The sequence below is a fragment of the Drosophila kikkawai genome, chromosome 2R, assembly GCF_030179895.1.
Source record: "Drosophila kikkawai strain 14028-0561.14 chromosome 2R, DkikHiC1v2, whole genome shotgun sequence".
Classification (NCBI taxonomy): domain Eukaryota; kingdom Metazoa; phylum Arthropoda; class Insecta; order Diptera; family Drosophilidae; genus Drosophila; species Drosophila kikkawai.
In genome coordinates this window covers 3,089,386-3,115,631 of record NC_091729.1, presented here as the reverse complement: position 1 = coordinate 3,115,631, position 26,246 = coordinate 3,089,386, and the positions used below count along the sequence as shown (strand labels likewise).

Sequence of the window (26,246 nt, the reverse complement as noted above, 5' to 3'; positions counted from 1 at the left end):
ACGCCGTACTGCGAGTTTGGGACAGCTGAAACCCTACCGACAGGGAGAAGCAGATGACCACGTCGAAGGCGCGATCGATGACAGCGACTACGAGGAAGACCACGCCGAGGACACGCACAGCCCAAAGCAGCCAGACGCCACCGACACGAGCCCTGGGGAAAACCGCCCCACTCCACGCCGCCGCCACTAAGCCACGCCCAGATCGAAAGATGGCCATGTTCAGAGGGGCCACTTGCTGACAGGCGCGCCTGTCCAACGCTCCTACCCCCCTAGGGGGGAAACATGGGCCCTCTCTTTCGCAAAAAACTTAGAAATCGAGCAACTCTCTGTTGGGTAGGGTCCTTCGAAAGCTCCCCCTAACAACGCCGTCTCTTTTGCTCTTTTCTCTCCACAGACACATCGATCACCACGCAGCACAAACGCACACGGTGCACCAGACTGCGGCAGAGCAACATCGCTAGCAACAGCAACAGAGACGCGACCCACCGCCCACAGGCAACCGCCAGCGAGCACACGCCCGCATCCTCGAGGATCCAGCGCACGGCAGCGCTGAACACACGCGCTTCGCATCTCGCCCACGATCCCGAGCACGGCCGCATCGCCACCAACCCGGACCAACGATCTCGCACCATTTCATCACCCAGGGACGACGCCTGGATGGGGCTCGCCCTTGAGGAGCTGCTGGATGGTCTCCAGATGGGGCATCGGCCCCGACCTTCACTCCTCGCGCCACTCAGTGTGGCCGGAGGCCGCAGACAAATCCCGTCCGCGGAGCAGCTAGACGTCCCGCCGGATCACCGATTCGGCCCAATACGGGTGGACACCACCCCACCACGACCACGGCCAACCGAGGCCGCTCACACGCCTGCCGACCAGGGCAAGCAGCCACTCGCGGATCAGGGGCCGGATTTGGTCCCGCTGCGCGCGGCCACAACCCAGCCTCCAGCGACTCAGGCCACCCAAAAGCAGGCTACAGGAGGGAAGCCATCACCACGGGCAGCACCTCGGGCAGTCGGCTCATCGACGCGCCCACACACCGGTCGGGTGTCCACGACGCCTGCCGGCAATCAGGGGCAGCCACCACGGGAAGCACCGCGAGCAGCCGGCCCATCGACGCGCCCGCACACCGGCCGGGTCGCCACGACAACTACCGGACACGAAACCCCATCATCAAGGGCGGCGCCGCGAGCGGCCATCACTTCGGCACGCTCACGCACCGGCCCGACTCCAACAACGCCTGGGACACGCGCAGTCCAGGCCATAGCACCGCTGGTCCCGTCAGGGGCTGCAGCGGCACCAGATCCAGACGGCGAGGTGGAAGCGGCGCTACGAGAGTGCCTAGGCGACCTTCCACCCGACGTGCTGGAGGAGATGGCCCACGGGGCAGAAGGGTTGGATCTGGAGGACCTTTTCGGGGAGTGTTCCGACGAGGACGGAGTAGAGCTCCCAATGCGCCCCGTCTCCAACCAATCCGTCGACGAGCCACGAGAGGCGGATGAGATCATCCAGATCTCCGACTCCGACGACGCCGAGCCAAATTTTAGACCGCCGAGCACCCCGCCGCCGGCGTATGAAGACATTTTCGGGCCGGGTCCATACGCCACCCGCTGCCCGATAACCACCTGCGCGGCCTCGTCACCGAGCCAGTCACCGCCGACCACGTCACGCGGATACCACGCCGCCGTCGCCCCTCGCCAGGTGGATGGGCCATCGACAAGCCAACACTTTGACTTAACGACCGACGAGGACTCCGCCGACGAGAGGCCAGTCGTGGCCGTACCAAGCCGCCCCCCGCTACCAACACCCGGCGAATACGCCGCTGCAGTGGCTCGACGCAGGGCTGAGGACCTGAGCGACGAGCTGGGCTCGTCCTCCGCCGGGCCGGTCCGACCAGTCAATCCGGAGCCCCGTTCGGCCAGGGACCGACCACCCACACCACCACCGGCACGCCGAGGCCGCCGACGGAGCGCGCCCTGGGCGGATAGTCCCAGCGAATCCTCGTCCGAGGAAGAGTTGCCCCGCGATCGCCAAGGTCACACCCGCTGGCTACCCGTTCCCGACGGCTGGAGCACGCCCAACGGCACGCTACCCGTCGGGCTCATCAGTCGGATCCAGCAGCGACTTCTAATAGCCAGCCGAAGGGCCCGACGCTATCTGGAGGAGGAACAGGGTCAGCGATTCCGGGTGCAGCTGAACCGGGACGACCACGTCCGGGTCTTCCTACACCCCACCCGGAAGTAAGGAGGGAGTGTGACGACACGACTGGTCGCCACAACCTTATATATATGTAAATAATACCCTTCAATTTAAGCTTAAAACTACTTATGTAAACTACTAATGTAAAAATACCTAAAATTAAGACTAGAATTAAGCACACACACACACACCACCCGGCACGAAGCCATACACACACACACGCACACATCACCCAGCATGGAGCCAACGGCATGAAGCCAAATAAACCCCGAGGGAAGTTCACCACAAGCACTAAGCTTTGAAGTTACGCGCGCAAGTGGCAACGCTGTCGGCGATAGTATCAGCATCTGGCAACGCCAAGATCGATCGCGGCAGCGCTGCCGGCAGGAATTAGGCCACGGCCACACTGCGGAAATTAGGTCAATTTAATCCTCGAAAAATTCTTGATCGCGAAAGTCGTGTCGCTCCGCAAGTGAAAAGTATAAGTGCCAAAACCGCGTGTCCGCGTCGAGACCAAATTATCCTGCAGGACCTCGAAGGACATCCCGCCAGGGTGAGCATGGCCGCCGGCCATTAAGTCTATATATATTGGGGAATTTATCCCACACCCGACGCCAGAAGTTATTTTTCTAAATATATTACCTAATTAGAAAACATGTGCTTAAACCAAATTGTGCGTTTTCCCTGTCTTCGTTCGCGGGCCGGCGCCCCTCGCCGGCAGTGACCAATTCCCCTCCCGCTTTCCCCGTAGCATCGGAGTAATTCCGGGTGCGGGCGAAAGCCGGACGGGAACAAGAGCTGGATTCTTCCGAGCGTGGACGCAGGCATCGGCTGCTGGATCTCTCCGAGCCTTTGTCCTGTCCCAACGGACGCCGCGCTGCTGGATCTTTCCGAGCGTGGGCGTGGGCGTGGCTGCTGGATTATTCCAGCCCTCTGAGCAATCCTGCCGCTGGATTCTTCCGGGCGAGGATTCGGGGCTGGCTGCTGGATTTTCTCCGAGTCAGTGGTCCCGCTGCTGGATTCTTCCGAGCGTGGACACAGGCCTTGGCTGCTGGATTCCTCCGAGCCTTTGTCCTGCCCCGAAGGCGCCCCGCTGCTGGATCACTCCGAGCGTGGGCGTGGGCGTGACCGCTGGATAATTCCGGGCCGCTCGTCCCGCCGCTGGATAATTCCGGGCGCGGACGCGGGCTTGACCGCTGGATTATTCCGGGTCGCCCAGTTTCCCCTGGCCCAATAATCACGTGCAAATATTTTCTTCCCCATTTACCCCGCTAGCTGGCCAGAAAAGTATCGGCGCTTCTCCGTTCTAGGTGTCTCACAAATTATAAATTTTGTGAGGGGACTCTGGGCCGCTGAGGATCACCCCGGCCGCTCAGACGCTTCCTTACAATATATATATTTTTTTTTAATTATTTAACCGGAATGGCTTGATTCTTAATAATCCAATTGCAATCTGCAAAGGTTTACAAACTTCGGCGTGCCGAAGTTAGCTTCCTTTCTTGTTTTTATTATGTTTATAAAATATATTGTTGGCTATAAAAGAAAAAATCACCTTACTATAATAAAAAAAAAAGCAGGCATTAAGTTATATTATAAAAATTAAATGGTAATGTTTATGTTTAAATTTTGTTATTTTATTTCTAAAGATAATCATAAGATATGAGTAAAAAAAATAAAACAAGGCCATGTATTCTGCTTCAGTGGATGAAGCTGCTACAGAATTCTGCCTCTTTGTATTCCAACAAATTAAATTTGTCACGAAGTTCTCTGGCCGGGATAAAATCTCAGTCGGGGCCAAGGAACCTATACAAGAAAATTTATATAGAGGGATGGGACCTGTAGTAGGAATAGTATGGGGGTGGCAGAATACCGACGAAGGAGGCGCACCATACGTAGAAACGTGAGAAAGATGTCGCAGGCTGCGTATCCGGGCGTAGGACCACGTGGTTTAATGCCAAGAGCCACTGTACTGTCTCATCCGTATAGCCGACAGTGAAAAGGTGGGCCTCCAGCACCACCTGTCGGGCGAACGGATGAGGCTTCGAATGAGGCTTGAGGCTGGCAAAACTTCGAAAAATTGTCGCTGGCGCCCCCTGGTGGGTGAACGCAGGTAGCGCCGTCTGCCGGTCAGGGCCGATCACACCGCAGAGGTGAGATTCGGTTGGGGTGGGAACGGTGATCGTCCGGAAATTCGGAGAGTAGCGCCCTCTGACGGGTGTCACGCCGATCGTGAGTTAGCAACTCACGCCGCTAGGTGGTGTTGTCGACCGAAACGCGTGTTGGTCGTGAGAAGGCTCGGACCAATCGGTGGCGTTGTAGGCCGAAAACGCGTGTTGGTCGTGAGGGGGCTCGAACCAATAGGTGGCGTTGTAGGCCGAAAACGCGTGTTGGTCGTGAGGGGGCTCGGACCAATAAGTGGCGCTTTCTAACGAGAATGTGTGCGGGTCGTCGCAGCGACACACAGTAGCGGAATCGGGGCTGAGGGGGGAAGCGGGGAGGCTACTACTACTACTACTCCGGATGGACTCGGAGTCTACGTAAAGTCTACTACTCCGGATGGACTCGGAGTCTACGGAAATCTACTACTCCGGATGGACTCGGAGTCTACGTATAGTCTACTACTCCGGATGGACTCGGAGTCTACGTAAAGTGTACTACTCCGGATGGACTCGGAGTCTATGGAAATCTACTACTCCGGATGGACTCGGAGTCTACGTAAGGTCTACTACTCCGGATGGACTCGGAGTCTACGGGAGATCAACTTTAGTTGGAGCATGCAGGGGGAAGGAGAAGGAGAAAATCTCGGCCGAAGCTTCGTCTTGTGAGTGTGAGGTGGGGGGAAAGGGTGAGGAGAAAGGATACCACAAACTTCGAAAAAAAAAAAATAATTACGTTCCACTTTGGGTTTTATGTTGGTTTATTATAAGTATTCTTTTGGCTGCCGGGGCTTGCTGCTGCCCTTACAACTAGGGAAAAAGGGGAGGAAGGTGCTTACGTGACTCCTGGCGCCGCGGTGGTCGCGATCTGGCGCGCGGGGAAGGGGGGAAACGCGTATGGCAAACTCGCGTGGCCGGCGTTTGGCAGAGGCGGCTCGCGTCACAGCACACGATCGGGCGTGGTGGTGGCGCGGCGGAACACAGATTCGCGGGTGCACGAGAGCTAACTCGGTGGTGAGATGCGTCACGTTGGTTTCTTCGGAGGATGCGGCGACTGGCGCACGTCTTGTCGCGGTGAGCGTTGAGAGCGGAAGAGACCGGGTGAAAAAATTAGTGCTCGCACTTAAGCGACGCGTCGCGCTTATCGATCGGCCGGGTCGCTTATCGAGTGGCCTATCGATCACGGGTAGTGCGATAGCAAGTTCAGGGGGGTCTCTGCGCGGGTCGCGTCTTGGCTAACGCAGTGTTCAGGGGTTGGCACCTAGTTGGTTTCTGGGGCTCGCTTCTCCACTACTAATAATAATATTTACCGCTTAGATTAGTTTTATAAGTTTATAATGAATAATGATTAATATTTACAAGGGAAAAATGAACTTAACCTAATAATAACAATAATAATAATGAACTTAACCTAGTAATAACAATGATAATAATAATAAAGCAAAAGTGACTCCGAGCTCTCTCTCGGCACGCAGTTGGTGAAGAAAAATGGTGCGCCCCAGATTTGGGGCGTTACATCCCCTCCCTACTTCGGGGAACAAAAGAGATGGTTCCCCTTCCGCTGGGCCGGAGGGTGATCTGATATGACCCATCCTCAGTCCGTACTCGCAGGCGTTGGCGGGCGTGCTGGGCGGCGGCGAGTCTGGCGGAGATGATCCGCCACACAACGGCAGGCACACGGCGGTCCGGTAGGTTATACTCCCACCCGTCCGGAAGCGGATATCGCTCGCCTCCCGGCGGGTCCTGGCTGGTGTGCACGGGACTTCTCTCTCGTCCGTCGGTAGCGTTCTGAGGTGGGCTGACGAGGCCGTCGGGGTTCCAGCGTTCTGGGGCAGCCCAAACCAACTCTTCGACCCCAGCTGGGATCTGATCCAGCAGTTGCCCGATGGTACCGGGTGACATGCCTAGGGTGGCACTGAGGGGGCTGGACCTCGGGGTTATCGCAGGGGGTGTGGCGGCTGCGGTGGGTTCGAGGACGACGCTCGAGGTGGTATCCTCGGGCGATCGAGTGGGCATGGCTGCGGTGGGTTCGAGGACGGCGCTCGAGGTGGTATCCTCGGGCGATCGAGTGGGCATGGCTGCGGGTGGTGCGTGTATGGGCAGCGGCTGGTAGGGGACCAGAGTCAGGACCGGATCCCTGCGCCGGAATCGCTGGCCCGTGTCCTTTTCGTCGTCGCTGGGCTCCGACTCCCACTCCATTGCCTTGCCCGTGGGGTGGTGTGGCCGACTGGAGGAGTCCGTGGTACTGGGGTTAGCGTCTTGCATTACAATGTCGTGCGGAAGGGCGTCATCCCGAGTCGGTGTCGCAGGCTTCGAGATCGTCGGGCCCGGGTTTCCTGGCATGTCGCAGCCGTTGCCTGAGCTGGCGAACGAGGGTACGGCCCTGTCGTCTACGCCTAGGATGCAGAGACGCTCCGGGGACTCTGGAAAAGTCACATACGGGCTTTCTGAGGGCCGCCACGGGACCTCGACCTGCATGGTCTCGTACGTCGTATGGACGAGGTACGCGCACGACCCTCGCTGGTACCAAAACCGGTTCTCTCCGGTGTACAGGTAGTGCTGCGCTCCTTCGGGTGGGACGCTGTCATCGTCCCCGTCGTCCTCCCGATCATCCGAGCTCTCGGAGTACGTGGGCCGGGGATCATCCTCGTCGTCAGTGACGTCCTCGACGTAGGCGGCCGGCGGCTCATCCTCGTCGTCCGGATCGTCACTGCCGAACTCCTGTTCGCTCCCTACACTCTCTCGTTCCTCCGAACTTGATCGGTAGTCCGCCTCCCGCTCGCAAGGGTTGTATACCTCCGTGTCGGACGACCCGGATGGACTCGGGCGTTCCGGCCGCGGGGCGTATTGCTGGCGTTCGGGGAATGCGTCCGCAAAGTACTGGGTGTACGGACGGGGTACGAATCCGTTGGTGGGCGCGACGCCCGTACCCGTCCGAATAGTGCGGCGATGTGGAGGAGGGTGGGCGTGAAGGTCATCGTCATCTCGGCGGCGTGGTGGTGCGCAGCTCGACGCGGCCCGGCGGGTTCTTGTCCGAGCGCTGGAGGTTTCCGGTGAGGATGAGGGCTCTCGACCGGACCCTCGCGGCTGGCTCATACCCGTCGGGTCTGACCGGTTGGACCTCCCAGCGTACGCCGATCCTGGGCGTAGCCGGGGGTCCCGAGAGGTCGTCGGCTAGCTGGTGACCCTGCTGTTGGGTCCGGGCTCTCCCTCGCTGTCACTCGAAGACAGCTCGATAGTCTCCATGGCTCCGGATCTGTGGAAGATACAACTAAACTAGCTTAATCTGAGGGGGCCTATGACATGAGACCTAGCGGGCAGCAGCGATAAACCCCTAACCTTAAGCTTAACAAGGGTTCTTAGGGATATTGGGGCACAGAGTAGGGTAGGGGTACTTATAATCACCCCTCGCTGATAGCAGGGGTCGGTTGACCTCGGTGAGACGGCCCGGGTTGGTCTCTGGCGCCATCTTCGGCACAATCGCTGTCTTCGTCTTCGGGATCACCTGTGGAAGAAGAATGAAACGCTTTTAAGTCTCCAATATTGGCAAGTCGTCCCTTCCGCTGGCCTGGCAGGCGGATTCGGACGACGTTGGGCGAAGGAAAAGCGACCACTTTGTAGGGCCCGTCGAATTTTAGGGCAAGCTTCGCTGCAAATCCCTCTGCTGCTTTTGAGATGTGATGTTGTCGCACCAAGACGAGTGATCCCATGGCCGGCTTCCAAGTACGGCGACGCATGTTGTAGTGCCTACCCTGCTCCCGGCTGGCTCTCTGTAGGTTGTTCTGCACTATTTGGAACACTTCCTTCAAGCGATTTGCTCTCTCCGAAGGAGTCTGCGGCGAGGAGGCTGTTCCAGGGGTCACACTGTCATACCATGATCCGGGTAGTCGTGGCTCGCGGGCTTGGAGTAGAAATGCTGGACTAAACCCGGTCGACTCTGAGACGCTCGTGTTGATCGCCAGTGATAGTTCAGGCAACAGGCTGTCCCACGTGTTCTGCCCATGCTCCACGTATTGGGCGATCATTGTTTTCACCGTGCGATTGGCACGTTCGGTCGGGTTCTCTCTTGGGCAATAGGGTGCGGTGAACTGCAGCTCGACTCCCGTCTCCTGAAAGTAATCCTTGAACGCCTTACTGGTAAACTGCGTCCCGTTGTCGCACACTATCTTCTTCGGAGCTCCGAAGCGACTGATGATGCGCTCACGGAAGGCTCGTATGAGGGTGGCTGTCGTTGCCTTTCGCAGAGGTACCAGCTCGACCCATGGTAAAGAGGTCGAAGAACACAAGGAGCATGGTGTTCCCCTCTTTCGAACGGGGTAATGGTCCGACGAAGTCGGCACACAGTATCCCGAAGGGCTCGTTCACCTGTCTGGTCAGCATTTTCCCGGCTTGCTGTCGTTGTTCCGAACTTCTGGCAGGGGACACATTGTCGCACGAACCGTCGAACGTCTCGGAACATCCCTGGCCAGTAGTACTTCTGGGAGATCCTGATGATCGTCTTGCGAATCCCCAGATGTCCAGCTGTGGGTGCGTCATGGCACTCCTGCAGGATTCGAGCTCGATGTTCCGCGGCGACACAGAGCTTCCATGGGATGTAATCCTGGTCGTCTGGGCGGTGGCCGAGATGCCGGTACAGCTCTCCGTTCTCGATGATGTAATCCGGGAACTTCTGTGGGTTCTCCCGGACGTCCTTCGTCTTCCTTTGAAGCCACTTGCACTGGTGTTCTCCTTGTGCGAGTATCTGCAGATGTTCCAGCGGTTGTCGCGATAGAGCGTCGGCAACCACATTGTACTTCCCGCGTCGGTAATGTACATCATATTGGTATTGCTGGAGCAGCAACGCCCATCTGGCAATCCTTCCGGTGGGGTTTTCTATCAGGTCGAGCCATTTAAGTGCCAGATGATCGGTGATGACGTCGAACCTGTACCCTTCAAGATAGCATCTTAGCTTCCGGATTCCCCAGACGATTGCCAAACACTCCTTTTCTGTGGGTCAATAGTTTAGCTCGGTGGCGTTAAGCTTCCGGCTGACGTACGCAATAACTCGCTCCTGGCCATCGATTTCCTGGGTTAGGACTCCCCCGAGCCCATAGTTACTGGCGTCCGTTTGTAAGGTCATCATAACCGAGAAATCCGGACTTCAGGAGGTCGAATGCATCCTGCTGTTCTGCTTCCCACTTCCACCTCTGATTCTTCCTCAGTAGGTTCGTCATGGGTTGCACCACCGAAGCGAAGTTTGGCACTAATCGCCTGTACCACGAGGCCATCCCGAGGCATCTCCTCAGCTCCCGTAAGCTCGTGGGAGGGCTCAAGTTGCGCACTGCGGCTACCTTGTCTGGATCGGTGTGGATACCTTGATCGCTGATCACGTGCCCCAGGTAGGCTATCTTCCTCTTGAAGAACGAGCACTTTTCCTGATTGATCCGCAGGTTGGCTCTCCTTAACCGTTGGAACACTAGGTTCTCCGTGTGTTCCTCGAGACTCGCTCTAATGACGATGATGTCGTCGTTGCGTATCTACGCAAATGCGTGTGGATCGAGGTCAGGCCCGATCACGCTATCCAGCGCCCTCTGAAAGGTGGCCGGAGCCGAATGCAGTCCAAATGGCATGACCCCCCATTGAAATAGGCCTCTTCCAGGCACAGTAAACGCGGTGCATGCCCGGCTGTCAACAGCCATAGGGATTTGCCAGTACCCATTGCGCAGATCCAAGGTTGAGATGTATTTGGCGTTTCTAAGACGCTCTAGAATGTGGTTAATCCGCGGTAGCGGACATGCATCCGGGATGGATTTGGCGTTTAGTTGTCGGTAGTCGACACACATGCGCCATTGGCCGGTTTTCTTCCGCACCGGGACTAAGGGGGCACTATGTGGGCTGTGCGACGGCTCGATGCAGCCCTGCTCTAGCAACGCATCCACCTGTTCGTCGATTATCCGTTGCAATGCGGGGTTTTTCGGGAAGTAGCGTTGTTTAATCGGCCGATCATCTCTCATCGTGATTCGGTATTCGGCGATGTTGGCTACTCCGGTCATTCCCTCGAATTGAGCTAGGAACGCAAAGGAACGCTAGTACGTGCGGGTGGGTCTCGCCGTCGTTCTCTGGGGGTTCGTGGTTTGGGTGTCGGTGCTCTTGTGTCGGGGCTTCCTCTTTGTGTTTTCCTGGCGTGTTCTCGTTGCATTCCTCATCTTCCTGTTCCCGTTGATACCCCTCGGTGTCGGTATCTTCGCGTGTCTCTCGATGTTCTCTGTCGTAGTTCTCCTCGCGTGTTCTTTGCGTGCGATCCTGATGCCGATGGGTGGTTGTGTTGATCGGTATGCATTGGTCCGTTGGGCCTGGTGTGGTCGAGTTCTTCGGGTCGGTGTAGAGAGAGCGTGAGGCTGGCCGTCCCACAGCGGAGTGTGGTGCCAATAGATGCAAGGAAATCCATCCCGAGGATTAGGGGCTCCAGCATCGCGGGCATCACGAGCAGGGGAACCTGAATTGATTTCCGTGCGAGAGTCACATCAGCCAAAAGCAACCTTGACACTTCAACCCGGGATGTGTCGGCGAGGTTGATCTGTGTGCGGATTTCCCTGAACTGATGGGGTTGTCACTGGAGCCCCCTGGTGGGTGAACGCTGGTAGCGCCGTCTGCCGGTCAGGGCCGATCACACCGCAGAGGTGAGATTCGGTTGGGGTGGGAACGGTGATCGTCCGGAAATTCGGAGAGTAGCGCCCTCTGACGGGTGTCACGCCGATCGTGATTTAGCAACTCACGCCGCTAGGTGGTGTTGTCGACCGAAACGCGTGTTGGTCGTGAGAAGGCTCGGACCAATAGGTGGCGTTGTAGGCCGAAAACGCGTGTTGGTCGTGAGGGGGCTCGGACCAATAGGTGGCGTTGTAGGCCGAAAACGCGTGTTGGTCGTGAGGGGGCTCGGACCAATAGGTGGCGCTTTCTAACGAGAATGTGTGCGGGTCGTCGCAGCGACACACAGTAGCGGAATCGGGGCTGAGGGGGGAAGCGGGGAGGCTACTACTCCGGATGGACTCGGAGTCTACGTAAAGTGTACTACTCCGGATGGACTCGGAGTCTATGGAAATCTACTACTCCGGATGGACTCGGAGTCTACGGAAATCTACTACTCCGGATGGACTCGGAGTCTACGGAAATCTACTACTCCGGATGGACTCGGAGTCTACGTATAGTCTACTACTCCGGATGGACTCGGAGTCTACGTAAAGGCCGGCGTTTGGCAGAGGCGGCTCGCGTCACAGCACACGATCGGGCGTGGTGGTGGCGCGGCGGAACACAGATTCGCGGGTGCACGAGAGCTAACTCGGTGGTAAGATGCGTCACGTTGGTTTCTTCGGTCTCGGAGGATGCGGCGACTGGCGCACGTCTTGTCGCGGTGAGCGTTGAGAGCGGAAGAGACCGGGTGAAAAAATTAGTGCTCGCACTTAAGCGACGCGTCGCGCTTATCGATCGGCCGGGTCGCTTATCGAGTGGCCTATCGATCACGGGTAGTGCGATAGCAAGTTCAGGGGGGTCTCTGCGCGGGTCGCGTCTTGGCTAACGCAGTGTTCAGGGGTTGGCACCTAGTTGGTTTCTGGGGCTCGCTTCTCCACTACTAATAATAATATTTACCGCTTAGATTAGTTTTATAAGTTTATAATGAATAATGATTAATATTTACAAGGGAAAAATGAACTTAACCTAATAATAACAATAATAATAATGAACTTAACCTAGTAATAACAATGATAATAATAATAAAGCAAAAGTGACTCAGAGCTCTCTCTCGGCACGCAGTTGGTGAAGAAAAATGGTGCGCCCCAGATTTGGGGCGTTACAAATTGGAATTAAACATTTTAAAAAGATAACCAGTTGTACTTTTCCTGTCATTTTCATTTCCTCCCCAATCTGAGTCAACATAGCTAGCAAATATATGTTCATAATTTAAATTTTTCTTAAAAATTAACTTCATATTAATATTTCCTTTGAGATATTTTAAAACTCTTTTTAAACAATGCCATAGTTCTATATTATTTTTGTTGGTATATCTACTTAAGATATTAATAGCAGTGGCTATATCAGGATGCGTACAAAGCAATATGTACATTAAACTACGAATAAGATTACGACAAGGAGCCTCATGTTTATCGTCTGAATTCAACGATTCATAATCCAGCTTACTCGGAAGCGGAGTATTCACTGATTTGCATTCTTCCATATTAAATTTACTTAACACCTTTTTAATGCGGACTGACTTAAAGATATCTCATCTTGGCCTATCTCTATTTTCATACCAATAAAGTATCATATTTCGCCCAAATCAGTCATTCTAAATTTTGTCATTAGGTATTGTTTAAAGCTGCCTAATACTTTCATGTCTGATGTTGCTATAACTAAGTCATCCACATATAATAATACAGATATATGTATTATTCTTGATGGCACCTCTATCTTGAACATATATACATCGATCAACATGTGAATTCTTAAATCCACGATCCTTTAATGCCTGCTCAAATACTTCAAACCAGCATCTAGCTGCTTGTTTGAGCACCTAAATTACCTTGTTCAATTTACATACATTTTCATAATTGCAAACAATTCGATCGGTATTATTTTCGATACGAGGCAATTAATGCTCACAATGAGATCGCCCATAAAGTTGGTTGCGTCGGCGTCCTTGCTTTGGAAATTTTTTATTGATTCTTGACATGTCAAGAAATTTTTAGGAAAATACCTCATCACTATTAATGCATTTATATAGTTCTCTTTAAGCAATTTGCCTACTTGAACTCTTACAGAACCAAGCGTACGTTTTACTTATAAGAAATTCAAGCGCTTCCGGCAAAACCAAATTGCAAGCAGCATTGAGTGGCACACACATTTAACAAGAATCAACGACGGCACGCTCTCCTTTAACAATGTATAAACGCTTTTTTTGCTATCTACGATCAAGTTTGATACGGGAATTTTAAGGCGAGACAACTCATCCAAGAGGCACTTGGTAATGTTGAGTGCGTCTCCACTTTCAATTGAAACAAGTAAAAGGAACGTCAATTAAATTTTATCGCATTGAGCGCTGAAATATATTAGGTTGTTTGGTAATGACATACCGGTTTTTACATTCAAATTTCGCACTTCGCTTGTGAAATCAAATATAATCGTACATGGCAATTTTGTAAATCGTTTGAAAGGTATTGGTATTACTTTTAAAATAATATATATAGATTGTTTACACGAGCTTACACGTTAAAAAGTTACAATCGATTGAAATGCACTTCACAAACGCATAGATTCGGGCAATTTTGAAAATTTATTTCGCACAGGGAAAAACTGTTGCGGAATCTCGCGGACAGATTTTTGCTGTCTTAGGAGATAACAAACTTTCGATCCAAATCGCCGAAAAGTGGTTTAGGCGATTCCGAAGTGGCAATTTTGATACCGAAACACCCAAGCTTTCCTGACGACCAGTGACCATTGATACGGATAAAATCATGGAAATAGTGGATCGAGATCGTCATGTGGCTATTAGAACCATCGCAGAGGAGCTGCAACTAAGCACGGAAACAGTCCATAGGCATTTAAAGTCGAAAATTTAACAAAAAAGCTCGATGTAAGGGTGCCTCATGAGTTATCCCAAAAAAACCTTTTCGACCTTGTATCAATCTGCGAATCTTTCTTGCACCGTAATAAACTCGACTCATTTCTGGATCGGTTAGTCACTGGTGATAAAAAATGGATCACATATGACAACATAAAGCGTAAAAGATCCTGGTCGAAGCACGGTGAGTCGTCTCAAACGGTAGCAAAGGTAGCAGGACTGACGGCTCAGAAGGTGTTGCTGAGTGTATGGTGGGATATCAGAGGAATTATCCATTGTGAAGTGTTGCTCTATGGCTAAACTATCAATTCTGACCTCTACTGTGAACAACTGGAGAGATTGAAGATTGCACTTGATCAGAAGCGGCCAGCCATGGTGAATCGTAAGGGCGTTGTGTTCAATCATGACAACGACAGGCCCCATACATCTTTGGCGACACGTCACAAGCTACGGGAGCTTGGTTGGGAAGTGTTAATGCATACACCTTATAGTCCGGACATTGCCCCAAGCGAATACCATCTGTTTTTGGCCATGCAAAATTCTTTCGATGGACAAAAATTGAGTTCAAGGGAGGATTGTGAAAATCGAATCGCCGAGTTTTTTGCCAGTAGGGACAAGGATTTCTTTAGGAGAGGCATATATAAGTTACCATCAAAATGACAGAAAATCATCGAAGACAACGGTACATAAAGCACTTAAATCGGACAATGCTAACTATGTTAAAATCGTCGTCAAAAATCAATAAAGAAACCGGTATTTTATTGTTCAGGAGGGGGGTGGCTGGTCAATCATCCGCAAAAGGACGCCTCCTGGCGTGAACATTCTCCCCCCCCCCCCCCCCCTTTCAATCACTCGGGTTGCAACAAACCCGTGCAGGAGCGTGAAGTCGCATCAGAGCGCTCCGTAGGACGCTGATGCCGGAGCGACGAGTAGGGCGAAGGACGAGTGCCATGGAGAGGCGGATGATTGCCATGGAGAGGCGGATGATTGCCATGGAGAGGCGGATGATGATTAGGAGGCGTCGGAGGCCGTGAACAGGACGCATCGAAGCTGATCGGTACTGAGCGCTAGAAGACGTCGACCTTTCCGTAGCGGATGAACTTTGGCAGACTCGGATACGGTAGGACTAAGAACCTTGAGTACGTCTGCCTTCCAGGGCGATCGCGGTGTGTGGAAATTAAGTCCTCGTAAGTGATCTGGATGAAAAAGGATGACATGGAGATGAGTAATAGTCAGTAATGTGCGAATTAGAAGTACGAGGTTGACCGATGCAGCGAGCGGAGTGGATGCTCTGGACGGTCATGCGGATGCAGGAGAGTGTGGTGGTGCTGATTGCACGTCTTGCATCGGTCACCGCTGCGGCAGGTTCCCTCGGAATGTTCGTGGGCCAAACAGTTGGAACAATAGCGGTGGTCGAGAACCGCTCGGAGCCTCTTCTCAGCGCAGAGTTTGAGGAACTGTTGGCATTTCCGGAGCGGATGGTTCCCTTGGCAGACTCGGCATTGGTAGGATAAAATACCTCGGGAACGTCTGCTCTTGCTGTCGTCGTACGGGACCGAGTAATTGGAGAAATCGGCAGAAGTGGTTACTCGTGTGGAGAACGAGGAAATCCTTTGGATGGGTGCAGGTCGAGGACTAGATGGAGCGGAGGGCCTTGAAACGTAGTAGTAGGATGGTCGCGGTGCAGCAGAGTGTGATGCCGGCTGCGGCACGTAAAGCAACTATGGGCACTAGTGCAATCCCGTTGCTGGTGCCCTCTTGCAAAGCAGTTCAGGCAAAACTGCTTTCTCCTAATATAGTCGGAGCGACCATCTACATCCATTTCAATGAAACGCGGACATAGGCGAATAGGATGGTTCTCCCTCGAACAGAGATCGCACCCTCTTGGGGCCGGAGCTACTCTGGCCTCGTAGGAATTCAGCCTGCGCACTAGGGCGCTCGCAGCTGTCGGACGTGACGGAAACTGGCCTAAACTGCTAGGCCTGATGTCGTCGATGGCCTCCAAAGTGGGATGGTGCTCGGTCAGAAACGCGTCTAACTCATGCCAGGTTGGAATTTCGGCCTTATTGCGTACTGATTGCTCCCACAAGGAAAGTGTAACCTTGCGAAGGTTTGAGGAGACCATTTACACAAGAAGGCAGTCCCACGCCTCGACTTCAATGGAGGACATTTGTAAGGCGGTCAAACAGCTTTGAATTGTGCCTTGCAGCTCTCTTAGAGCGACTCCGGATTCTTGCGGAACAGCCTGGATGTTAAAAAGGATCTTTTACTGACTGTTGACTAACAATCGCTTATTTTCAAATCGGTCGGAAAGGCTTCTCCACGCTGAGATGAAACCCTCGTTGTTCAGAGGGGCCTTGGAAACGATCGCATGCGCATCGCCACTCGTCTTGGAAAGTAGGTGGAACAACCTCTCCACTGGCGTGAGTCTGGAATTATTAATGTCGGAAATAATTAATGTGAATTATTTAAGTATTTGCACGTAATTATTACGGAGCCGGAAAGGCGGAATTAAAAAATAAACCTTGGCTTTGACTTGGGAAAAACTCACTGGGCTTAAGAAAAGCCGTCGGCAAAACACAGCATAAGTGAAGAGCTCAGGAGAGAGAACAAAACGGAACCCAAAGAAGAGGAACAATAAAAACACGTCTGCTGCGGCGGAATTGGATTTGGAGAAATTTAAATTTTATTTATTTTGTATCGCTTCGAATTGTATATATTTTTTATAATATAGTTTTAGTTTCTGTATTGGAGTGGACTGTATTTTTTTGAAGTTGAAGAAACTGAAGTTGAAGAAGATATGTAGGAGAAGAAAATCTCGGGTAGGGGCCGAATTCGGCAACACTGTACAATTTTCACTGTCGCGGCGCTCGACTCGAAACACACGTTCACTTAGTTTTCACCAACTCGCGGAGTAATACGCGCCGATTTACATACGTATCAGAGAGCTGCAACGATCAAAATTTTTTCGATCATACCCAATCATTGACTCGGATTTTTTGTGACGCAAAACTTTGCATCAACAAAATTGAATGATCGTTAGCGAGCGTGATCGAAGCGAACATTCAGTTCCGATCACTCTTGACTTGGTTCGGAATGATTTTTTTTGATCGTACGCGTTGTATGAGCAACAAAGAATGAGCGAGACCGGCTGCTTCCATTCAGGCCGATCGCAATCATACCGTTCGGTCACACCGGTTTTGATTTGCTCATACCGAGTGGTTCGGTTCAGTCTCACGAAATTTAGCAGAATCTCGGACGCAAACTGTTTGTTTATTAATTATAAGCATTAAATATTAAGTTTTTTCTGCATTACATAAATTTTAGTTATACTAGTAAATTATGAAGAAATAACTGAAGTCATTTGTATCAGTTAGTTGAAACGCAACTTGTTTCCTTTAAAACATTTAAATATTTATATATGTAGATATGTTAAAAAAAAATTTAACACATTTCGCAAGGCAATTTTCGATCTGATTGCATCATTCACAATCAAATCATGCGCAACATGAGTGAAGCCTGAGCTCTTTTGAATCGTTGGACTTGATCGTTCTTTTTCTGCACAATCAGTTCCGATCATCATACCGGTACCAAAAAATCAGTTTGAATCAGTAAGCAGAGCAATCAAGCCAACTGAACGAGATCGTTCGTATTGTTCGCGAAGATCGATCGAACATGTTGTGGCGATTTGCTGTGTTGAGTTGTGATCGGCTTGAGCGTTGTTGCTCGATCCGGAACGATCATACTCAATGCAGCTCTCTGATACGTATCTATGTATGTATGCCAAGAACGTTTTATTCGTTGATGTACGGCCGAATATAGGGACGTATGTATGTACGGAGAAATGTACAACGTGTCCGAAGAAGTGGAAGAAAAAAACGGCGATAATTATGCCGTTGCAGAACGAAGTGCAGGCAAATAGAAGTGGGGAAAATTAGATTTTAATATATGTATATAGATTTTTACGTTGTCTAATTGCCTAAACTCGGACTAGGAGTAGACAAAAAATCGTAAATTTTGGACAACTATTGGCGACCGGCATTTAGAGACGGGAGGAAACTTTTTACTTATATTTTCTGCGGCGGCACCACCAAAGCTGCTGGGGAAAAAAGGATTTCAGGACGATATCCCTATCGGGCTCGAAGAACCATGTTCAGGAGGGGGGTGGCTGGTCAATCATCCGCAAAAGGATCAATAAAAGTTTCTCCCACGAAGTAGAAAAAAGGTCGAAATTCGGGGGTCAAAAATTTTGATGGCATGGAGCGCCCGTTGCATGCATTTATTAACATTCGTATTGGAACTAAACTTAGCTTAGCCTAAGGGCCCGCTGCCGGCCGAGAAGCCCAGCTTAACAGCGCGAGAGCGGGAGAGCGGGAGAACCGTGAATTGGAGCGGCTCGTCTAGAAGCGAGCGACGATCGGGAACACGGGAGCGTGTGATCGGGAATACCGAGGAGCGGAGAGCGCTTGAGCTTTTGGACGCTCGGTGGGCAGAGGGGGAACAGGGGGCCTCCTGGCGTGAACAATTATCCAAATTGAATTTCAAAACCCCGAGTCTTGACAAAATAATTTTATTACTTTCTTAAATAATAATATAATTTAGCTTAAATTAAAGAGGTCCGAATTGAGTACCTGTAGAATTAATTAAAGAAGTTGTGTGCCAAGTCTTAAAACTATTGGTCTAGTCGATTTTGGGTTATCGTGTACTGAGCTGGGCTCCGTTTTAGTCCACACCTTCTTTGTGACTGTGTTTTTCTTCAGCACGATTGTGACTCGTTGAGAAAAGCAAAGATAGCTGCAACTTTGAGTATTCCTATTTCTTCCAGCGATTGTACCCGGAAGAGACGGCTTCTGCTGTTATTTAGTGCTGGATAGTGGACTATAGGGAATTTTTAGTTGTTCATGTCAAAAGGGCGTCTATTTTCAAGATGCATCTACCAGCCTTCAATGATCCCGTACGCTCTCTCTTTCTCTCCCTCCCTCCGGACTTCCAGTCCATAGAGCTTCTAATCTGCTCTTCCAAGCTAAGTTAAAGTTTTTTTGTATTTTTAGTACCAATTTACTTATCTTTGAAAAAAAAAATACAGCCGACGCACTCGCGCAAAGCCCCCAATAGTCTCCGCGTAATTATTTCGAGTGCATTTCAGGTTAAAGCCGCCCCCTCCAGACATTAGGACCTACAGAGCCGGATAAACTCATCTACACCAGCTCCGGTGGCTTTAACACAGCACAAAGATAAGTATTAATATTTTGCTGATTATTTTTTAATGAAAGTCCAAGTTCGATTCATCCGACACTCCGACTGCCGATACCTTCCAATTTCAAACCCAGAATTATTTCGTTTTTCACACTCTACATTTCCTTAAAATTTCTGTGCCAAAATCGAAAAGTGTTTCTTCATAAATGCCGTAGCCACAGTGAGAATTCAATTTCGAATAGTTCTTAATTCCTTTTCGTTAACTGTGTCTTCGCCAGAATTTATTTACATTTACATACATTTTATTTATATATTTATTAAGAATAGCAAATATCTGTCATTATAAATCGATATCCTTACCTCTGACCGGATAAGGAGTGTTTTTTAATTATATGCTCCGACTGACATCAGGTGGTCGGAGGCAAGGATAGGTTGCTTAAGATATTGATTTTATTAAAGTCTAATGACATTTCAAAATACAATAAAAAGGACAAGTCCTTTTAAAGCAAACATAAAACGCGAAAAGGATTATGTGCCTCGAAATATGTTTTACAAATATCCAAAGCTATAGGCCGAAAGTAACGTGATGGCCGTGATGGTGGAAGGAAGTGAGAAACGTATTTGACTCAGAAGCTGGCTGGAAAAAATATGTCCATGTATTAGTTTATGAAGGAACATCATGACGTGGCAGGTTCGACAATCCTTAAGAGAGAGCAGGTCCAAAATGCGTGATCTATCGGCATAAGGAGGAAGGCGGCGATGTGGGTCCCAGTCAAAACACCGAAGAGCGAACAAAAGGAATTGTTTCTGTAACGATTCAATAAGATTTTGATTTTTTGTATATTGAGGGGACCACACACACGAACAATATTCGAGTATGGGCCGAACCAGAGATATATATAGAAGTTTTGTGGTGCAGGGATCCTAAAATTCCTTAGACCGTTTTAAGAAAGCAAAAACCCCTTTTGCTTTACAGACAAATATGCCGATGTGATCGGTGAAGCTTAAGTTGTGGGTAAATAGAACTCCAAGATCCGTTACAGAATGGATACGTTCATGAACAAATCGTGCCTAAGGATTAGTTGGCATTAGACATATACGCCGCCGCGCCACGCCGCCGCCGCCGCCGCCGATTTTTGCCTTATTTGACGCGCCGCCGCCAAATTATGAAAATAATGGCGCGCCGCTGGTGCGGCACCGTCGCAGCACCGGCGCGGCCTTCGGTGGTATTATTCTTTATAAGCCTTTAAAAAAACAAGAAAGGAAGCTAACTTCGGCACGCCGAAGTTTGTATACCCTTGTATATTGGTTTTGATGTTTATATTATAGATTTAAATGCTGAAAACACTCACAAAACATTCATTCATTTCATTTTACCTGTACTTATTATGTTTACAGTTTGACAGTTACAGTTTTACATTCCCAGCTTTACATATTCTTTACATCTACCGATCGGTTTATATGGCAGCTATATGATATAGTTGTCCGATTTTTATGAAATTTATACCAAAATTCAGAAATAATGGCCATATCCAAAAAATTGTGCAAATATGTTGAAAAACAGAAAAGTTATAATTTTTTTCTAAAAATTTATCGAACATTTGTATGGCAGCTATATGATATAGTCGTCCGATCCGGCTCGTTCCGACATATATAGTAGTGAGAGTATATAGAAGACTATATGCAAAGTTTCATTCAGCTAGCTTTAAAACTGAGGGACTAGTTTGCGTAGAAACAGACAGACGGACATGGCTAGATCGACTCGGCTGTTGATGCTGATCAAGAATATACATACTTTATAGGGTCGGAAACGTCTCCTTCACTGCGTTGCAAACTTCTGACTGAAATTATAATACCCTGCAAGGGTATAATTAATAACTCATTAAAATGGCCAAATACTCATATAAATAATCGATTAATCGTTGAGATTGTCTCATCTCCCATCTCCCTATTTACCACCTCTAGAATAGATATATACGCCGCCGCCGCCACGCCGCCGACGCCGCTGACGATTGCCTTATTTGACGCGCCGCCGCCGTCGGTTCTTTCTGACTACTACGCCGTCGCCGCCGAGTCATTTTGACCTCTACGCCGCCGCCGAAGCCTTTAACCATTGGCGTAAACCCCTAGTTGGCATGGAAACAATTTCTGCGGTAAAATGACATGTATTTACATTTAGAGTTGTTAAGAAACAACAAATTATGAATATTCAATACAGTCTTCTCCAGTACAATAACTGCCATAAAAATTACCCCATAAAACTTACATAAATATATCCACCTATATATAGAACAAAAATTAAAAAACTAAAATAAATGTCAGAAAATTAATATCCTTTTCAGCCATTGTTGAGATAGTCAGTTCTGTTCGCCTGCGCAGTCTCTAATTGAATGCGGCATCACGCCACTTTTCCTTTGGCCCTGTCACCCTCTCTCACTTTTCACTCAAACGATAATCCTAGAAAATGTGTAGCTGTCCCTCTCTCTCTTTCCTATTGTTGCGACAGACGAACAGACTTAACTCAGTAACAGACTGTCTTTTGTCCTTGTCCTGTTACCTGCTCAACTGTCATTTCGCCAGCGCGCCGGCGACACCTGCCAACCTACAGGGCTAGAAATACCCGAGAATGCCATGGCAACAAGCATTCCTGAGCACATTCCTTAGCATGGCTAAGAAATTAGCACTTAGCAACCAACTCGCCGACATATACTACAAATACAGTCCAATCCACTACAAAACACAATAATATATATATATATAAATATATCCCAAATAAATACAACACATATTGATATATCAAAATGTAAGATGTAATTAACTCAGCTTGTTTTTATGTTTATTTTGAATTTGCAAGTTTTAGTTCCGTTTTTTTTACTTTCACAGCTTTCCTTTCGTTCTTTTCTCTGTCGACTCTCTCTGCTAATTGACTTTTCTCTACTCGCATCCTGCTTTCTCCCTGTGTCCCCTGTCATCCTCCCTGCTGTTATCCTGCTGAGTTCACTACCCTTTTTTTACAGATATATTAAAATTAACCCAACAAATAAACATTCCAAAACATAATACGTATAATTAAAATTACAGACCACAGCTACTACAAATAAATATCTCTCTAAAAAGCACGGCACAGAAACGCCAACTTAAGTTGTACATATTTAATTATTTACTCGCCGGGGTTACATCAATATTTACGAACTTCCAAAGCACCAGTATATTAGCACGCTAAATTTTGGAACTCGACACATGAAGCCATCCACAAAACTGTTAAATATTTCCTTCAGGCAACATACAACTATTAATTAGATCGCTGTTATTGTTAATCACATATTCCAGTTTACATTTCGTATTTTATTAACTACCTCGGCTCCTCAGAGAGCAAAGCGCTTGCTTGGATCACAACCGGCCACCACTCGTAGGCAGTCCTCAACAATTACATGAAATAAAATCCTCAGGCTGATTTTAGACGTCTGTATTTTTGACAAATTTAGCAAATTGCTCTTAACCGCATTCAGCTCAAAGAATAATTGGAAAGAGCTCACCCGATACTGTCACTGTATGCCCTTAGGTTGAATCATCGCACACAAATCAACTCGCTGCTCTTTGTAGTTGTTGTTGCTGCTCGTAGCCGCTGATACTTATCTCGTGCACACAGATGCAATGTGTGTTGCCACACTTGAAGCGCGTTACTCCAGCTCGCTGTACCCCAGCCACAATTCCGCCAGTGTGCCGCTGTTGCTGTCTTTCCCAACTTTTCTGGCCGATGACAAGAATCACGTTTCACTTGCAACCGTCCTGTTCAACACGCGACCCGTGCATTCGCCAGCTTGTCACGGCTCCGGTGTCCTGCACCACGCGGCTGCGCAAGCTCCCGATGCGCCGCTGCATTTAATATCGACCGAAAATCACTTAATCAAAATATCCGCGAGGCTGTGGTGAATCCCATTTCTGATGTCGGAGATAACCGTTCTTTAGTTCAACCGTAGTCGAGCCAGCGAATTCTGTTCGCCTGCGCCGTCTAATCCAATCTGTCATCACGCCACTTTTCCTGTGGCCCTTTCACCTATTTCTTACTTTTCGCTCAGACATCAATCCTAGACAATCTCAAGCTGTCTCTCTCACTCTCTCCTATTGTTGCGACAGACGAACAGATCTCACTCAGTAACAGACAGTCTTCTGTCCCTGTCCTGTTACCGACTCAACTGTCATTCCGCCTGCGCGCCAGCGACACCTACAGGGCTACCAATACCTGAGCATGCCGAATAATTCTGTTGCCAAGGCAACAAGCATTCCAAATTTGCACTTAGCAACTAACTGTCCGACATATATATACATATATTGTGACGATTTGTCGTTTCCGGTGGCTCAGCGAAGGCCAGGGTTCGTCTCAGAAATTTTTAGTTTTAGTCAGAGGTGGTTGCTGAAAGAGAGGCCAACCCGGTCCCAGAGTAGAACGCCGAGAAATATGCCGTAACTATAATTATATGTTTATTGTCTCGAATAGTATTACAACTGTTTAGAAAGATTGGGTGTAGTCTGCTGCCGCCGGTAGCCGCTCTAGAACGCCGCGCTTCAAGGTCACGTACATCCTTCTCGCTCGGGTCAACAGTGTCGGTGAAACGCCGATGCGCTGATGCCCCTCAGATCTCCTAGAGTGAGAACAGTTTGTGGAGGCCCTAAGGTCTACCACTTATGCTGATATGACACAGGCGCATTAATTAAAGACTTCATTAAAGATTTGACAGCGCTATAGCGTTTTACACAAGTGCGAGCAAGACGACTATATGGCGGTCTAATGCATTAGAATAATGCATTAGCTATTTCATTGGCGCGATAACAAAATACGGGTTTAATGAAGAAAATTGTAATTGAAAAATGTATGAGCCAGCTCATTGACAGTATGGTCTCACAATGAGAATTTTATTTTTATATGATTTCGCTGGTTTTTTGAACTAAAAAAATATTAGAAAATTAGGAAAAATAATATGTTTTGCGGTGGCAAGGTTCTTGCGGTGTAAAATTAATTAAAAATTTTTTTTTGGTAATAATTAAAAAAATTTTAAGCATCATTGGTTAAAAACATAAATTTAAAGGATTCTGCATTTATTTATGCAAGAATACTACGACGAGGAATTCAGAAATTCATAGTAATACTCCGCGAATGGCGGCCGTTTTTTTTTGTTTACCTTTTACGGTCGGTGTGACCGTAGTCGTATTACCAAAATAATCCAAGCAAAATCCAAGCCAAATTACACATATAGTGGTCTCTTTCAAGGTTCTAATGAAGTAATTAATTAATGAAAACTGCATTAGTGTATCATATGGCCATTAGCAGAGACTCTGAGATCTTACAGTTTGTGGAGACCCTGATATCTTCCAGTTAGTGGAGACCCTTAGATCTTCCAGTTAGCGGGGAGGGTAAGCAGAGGCCCTGAGGTCTTCCAAGTAATAAGAAGTGGGTAGAGGCCCTAAGGTCTTCCAACAAATAGAGAAATGTGTAGAGGCCTAAGGTCTTCCAACAAATAGAGAAATGTGTGGAGGCCCTAAGGTCTTCCAAAGTAGAGGAGTGTGGAGAGGCCCTAAGGTCTTCCAAGATCGAGAAGTTTGTAGAGTCCCTAAGGTCTTCCAAGATCGAGAAGTTTGTAGAGGCTCTAAGGTCTTCCAAGATCGAGAAGTTTGTGGAGGCCCTAAAGTCTTCCAAGATCGAGAAATTTGTGGAGGCCCTAAGGTCTTCCAAGATCAAGACGTACACGGAGGGCCTGAGGTCTACCGAGATATAGAGACTTATAGGGAGGCCCAAAGGTCTTCCAAGATCGAGAAGTTTGTAGAGGCCCTAAGGTCTTCCAATATCGAGAAGTTTGTGGAGGCCCTAAGGTCTTCCGATATCGAGACGTACACAGAGGCGGTAAGGTCTACCGAGATATAGAGACGACCGTAGAGGCCCTAAGGAAGATTCCTTCCAAGAAATATAGACGTAAGATATGGTCGGGGTCCGACTATGTATTACCGCTTTACCAGGATATCTTACTTGTCGGCGCTCCTCAAGCTGCTGGCTTACCCCTTGCTCCTTTGGAGGACTTGACCGATCATCATATTGGCGTCATTCACGATGAGAGTGCCATGATCCACTATGGTGACTGGATCCAGGTGACCGGGAAGCGTGGAGCAGTGCACAACAGCCCCAGAGACTATTTGTTGGGCGCAGGTGCCGCTTTGGAGTTCTTTACAGAAGGTGGCGCCGAATGTCGTCTTGCAGGAACCGATGTTGAGGTTGCGTGATGGGCACCCGGCGACCAGATTCCCGCTCTCAAAGTCCAGGGTCTCGTATCGGTGTTGAACTGGGTAGACCGTTATTATTTTTTTACATAGCATTCGTAGTTGCAGACTTGAGGTCATAGCCGGCTTCGATTTTATAAAAATCAAAGGCTCGGGTTTAGCTAAAAACAACAAAAAAAACTTGTCAATAGACAAGTAGCAGCTGTGGTGACGATAGTTTCGTTGGCGCTACCCAACTCATCAGACCACTTGCTAACTATTGCTAATTTTCTTGGTACTTCTTCAATCTTCCTTCAATCTTAGCTTAGACCCTTTGGGAATCATAAGCTTCGATGTAAAGGCAAAACAAAACCCTGAAAATCGGCAATAGTTCTTTTTGTCTGATGAGTTGGGTAGCGTTTTCACCAGTTTCAGGCATCTGGCTATTTCCGCCATTCTATTGGTTTTTTGTCTGTTACTGAATGGATTTTATTATTATATTTATTAGTAGCCAAAAGAATTAACTCAACTGTGTCGATTAATTTGTTCCCCAGTTTAAGGCATCTGGATATTTCCGCCAAAGTGCAATGAAACCTCTCTACTTTCCCATTTGAGGTGCTATGTAGAGGTGGATCATTGTGAATGGTTTTATTGAAACGATTTAACAAGATGGACCTAATGGGTTCTGATTTTATTGATCTTTCATTATCACAATAGATTGTTTTAATTTTTGGAAAGAAATGTATAATGTGTAGTAAAGGGGCTTTAATGTTTACGATAGCCCTTGATGCTATGTTTTGCACTGTTGCATACTTCGAGAACTTATCGATGCAAGTGAGGAAAAGTGTTCTGTCTGT

General features: G+C 49.0%; 1 protein-coding gene across 1 annotated transcript; it reads left to right on the top strand.

Moving 5' to 3' along the window:
• Nucleotides 1-282: 282 nt before the first annotated feature.
• LOC121502825 (gametogenetin-like) lies at nt 283-2,241 on the top strand. The gene is made up of 2 exons (XM_041776566.1): nt 283-328; nt 395-2,241. The coding sequence occupies exons 1-2, from the start codon at nt 283-285 to the stop codon at nt 2,239-2,241; spliced, it is 1,893 nt and encodes a 630-aa protein (XP_041632500.1).
• Nucleotides 2,242-26,246: the final 24,005 nt, after the last annotated feature.

Excerpts from the sequence above, each read along its gene's own strand:
- LOC121502825 (XM_041776566.1), top strand. The coding sequence starts at position 283 with ATGGGCCCTCTCTTTCGCAAAAAACTTAGAAATCGAGCAACTCTCT. Across the intron at positions 329-394 it reads TAGAAATCGAGCAACTCTCT|ACACATCGATCACCACGCAG; the intron begins GTTGGGTAGGGT and ends TTCTCTCCACAG.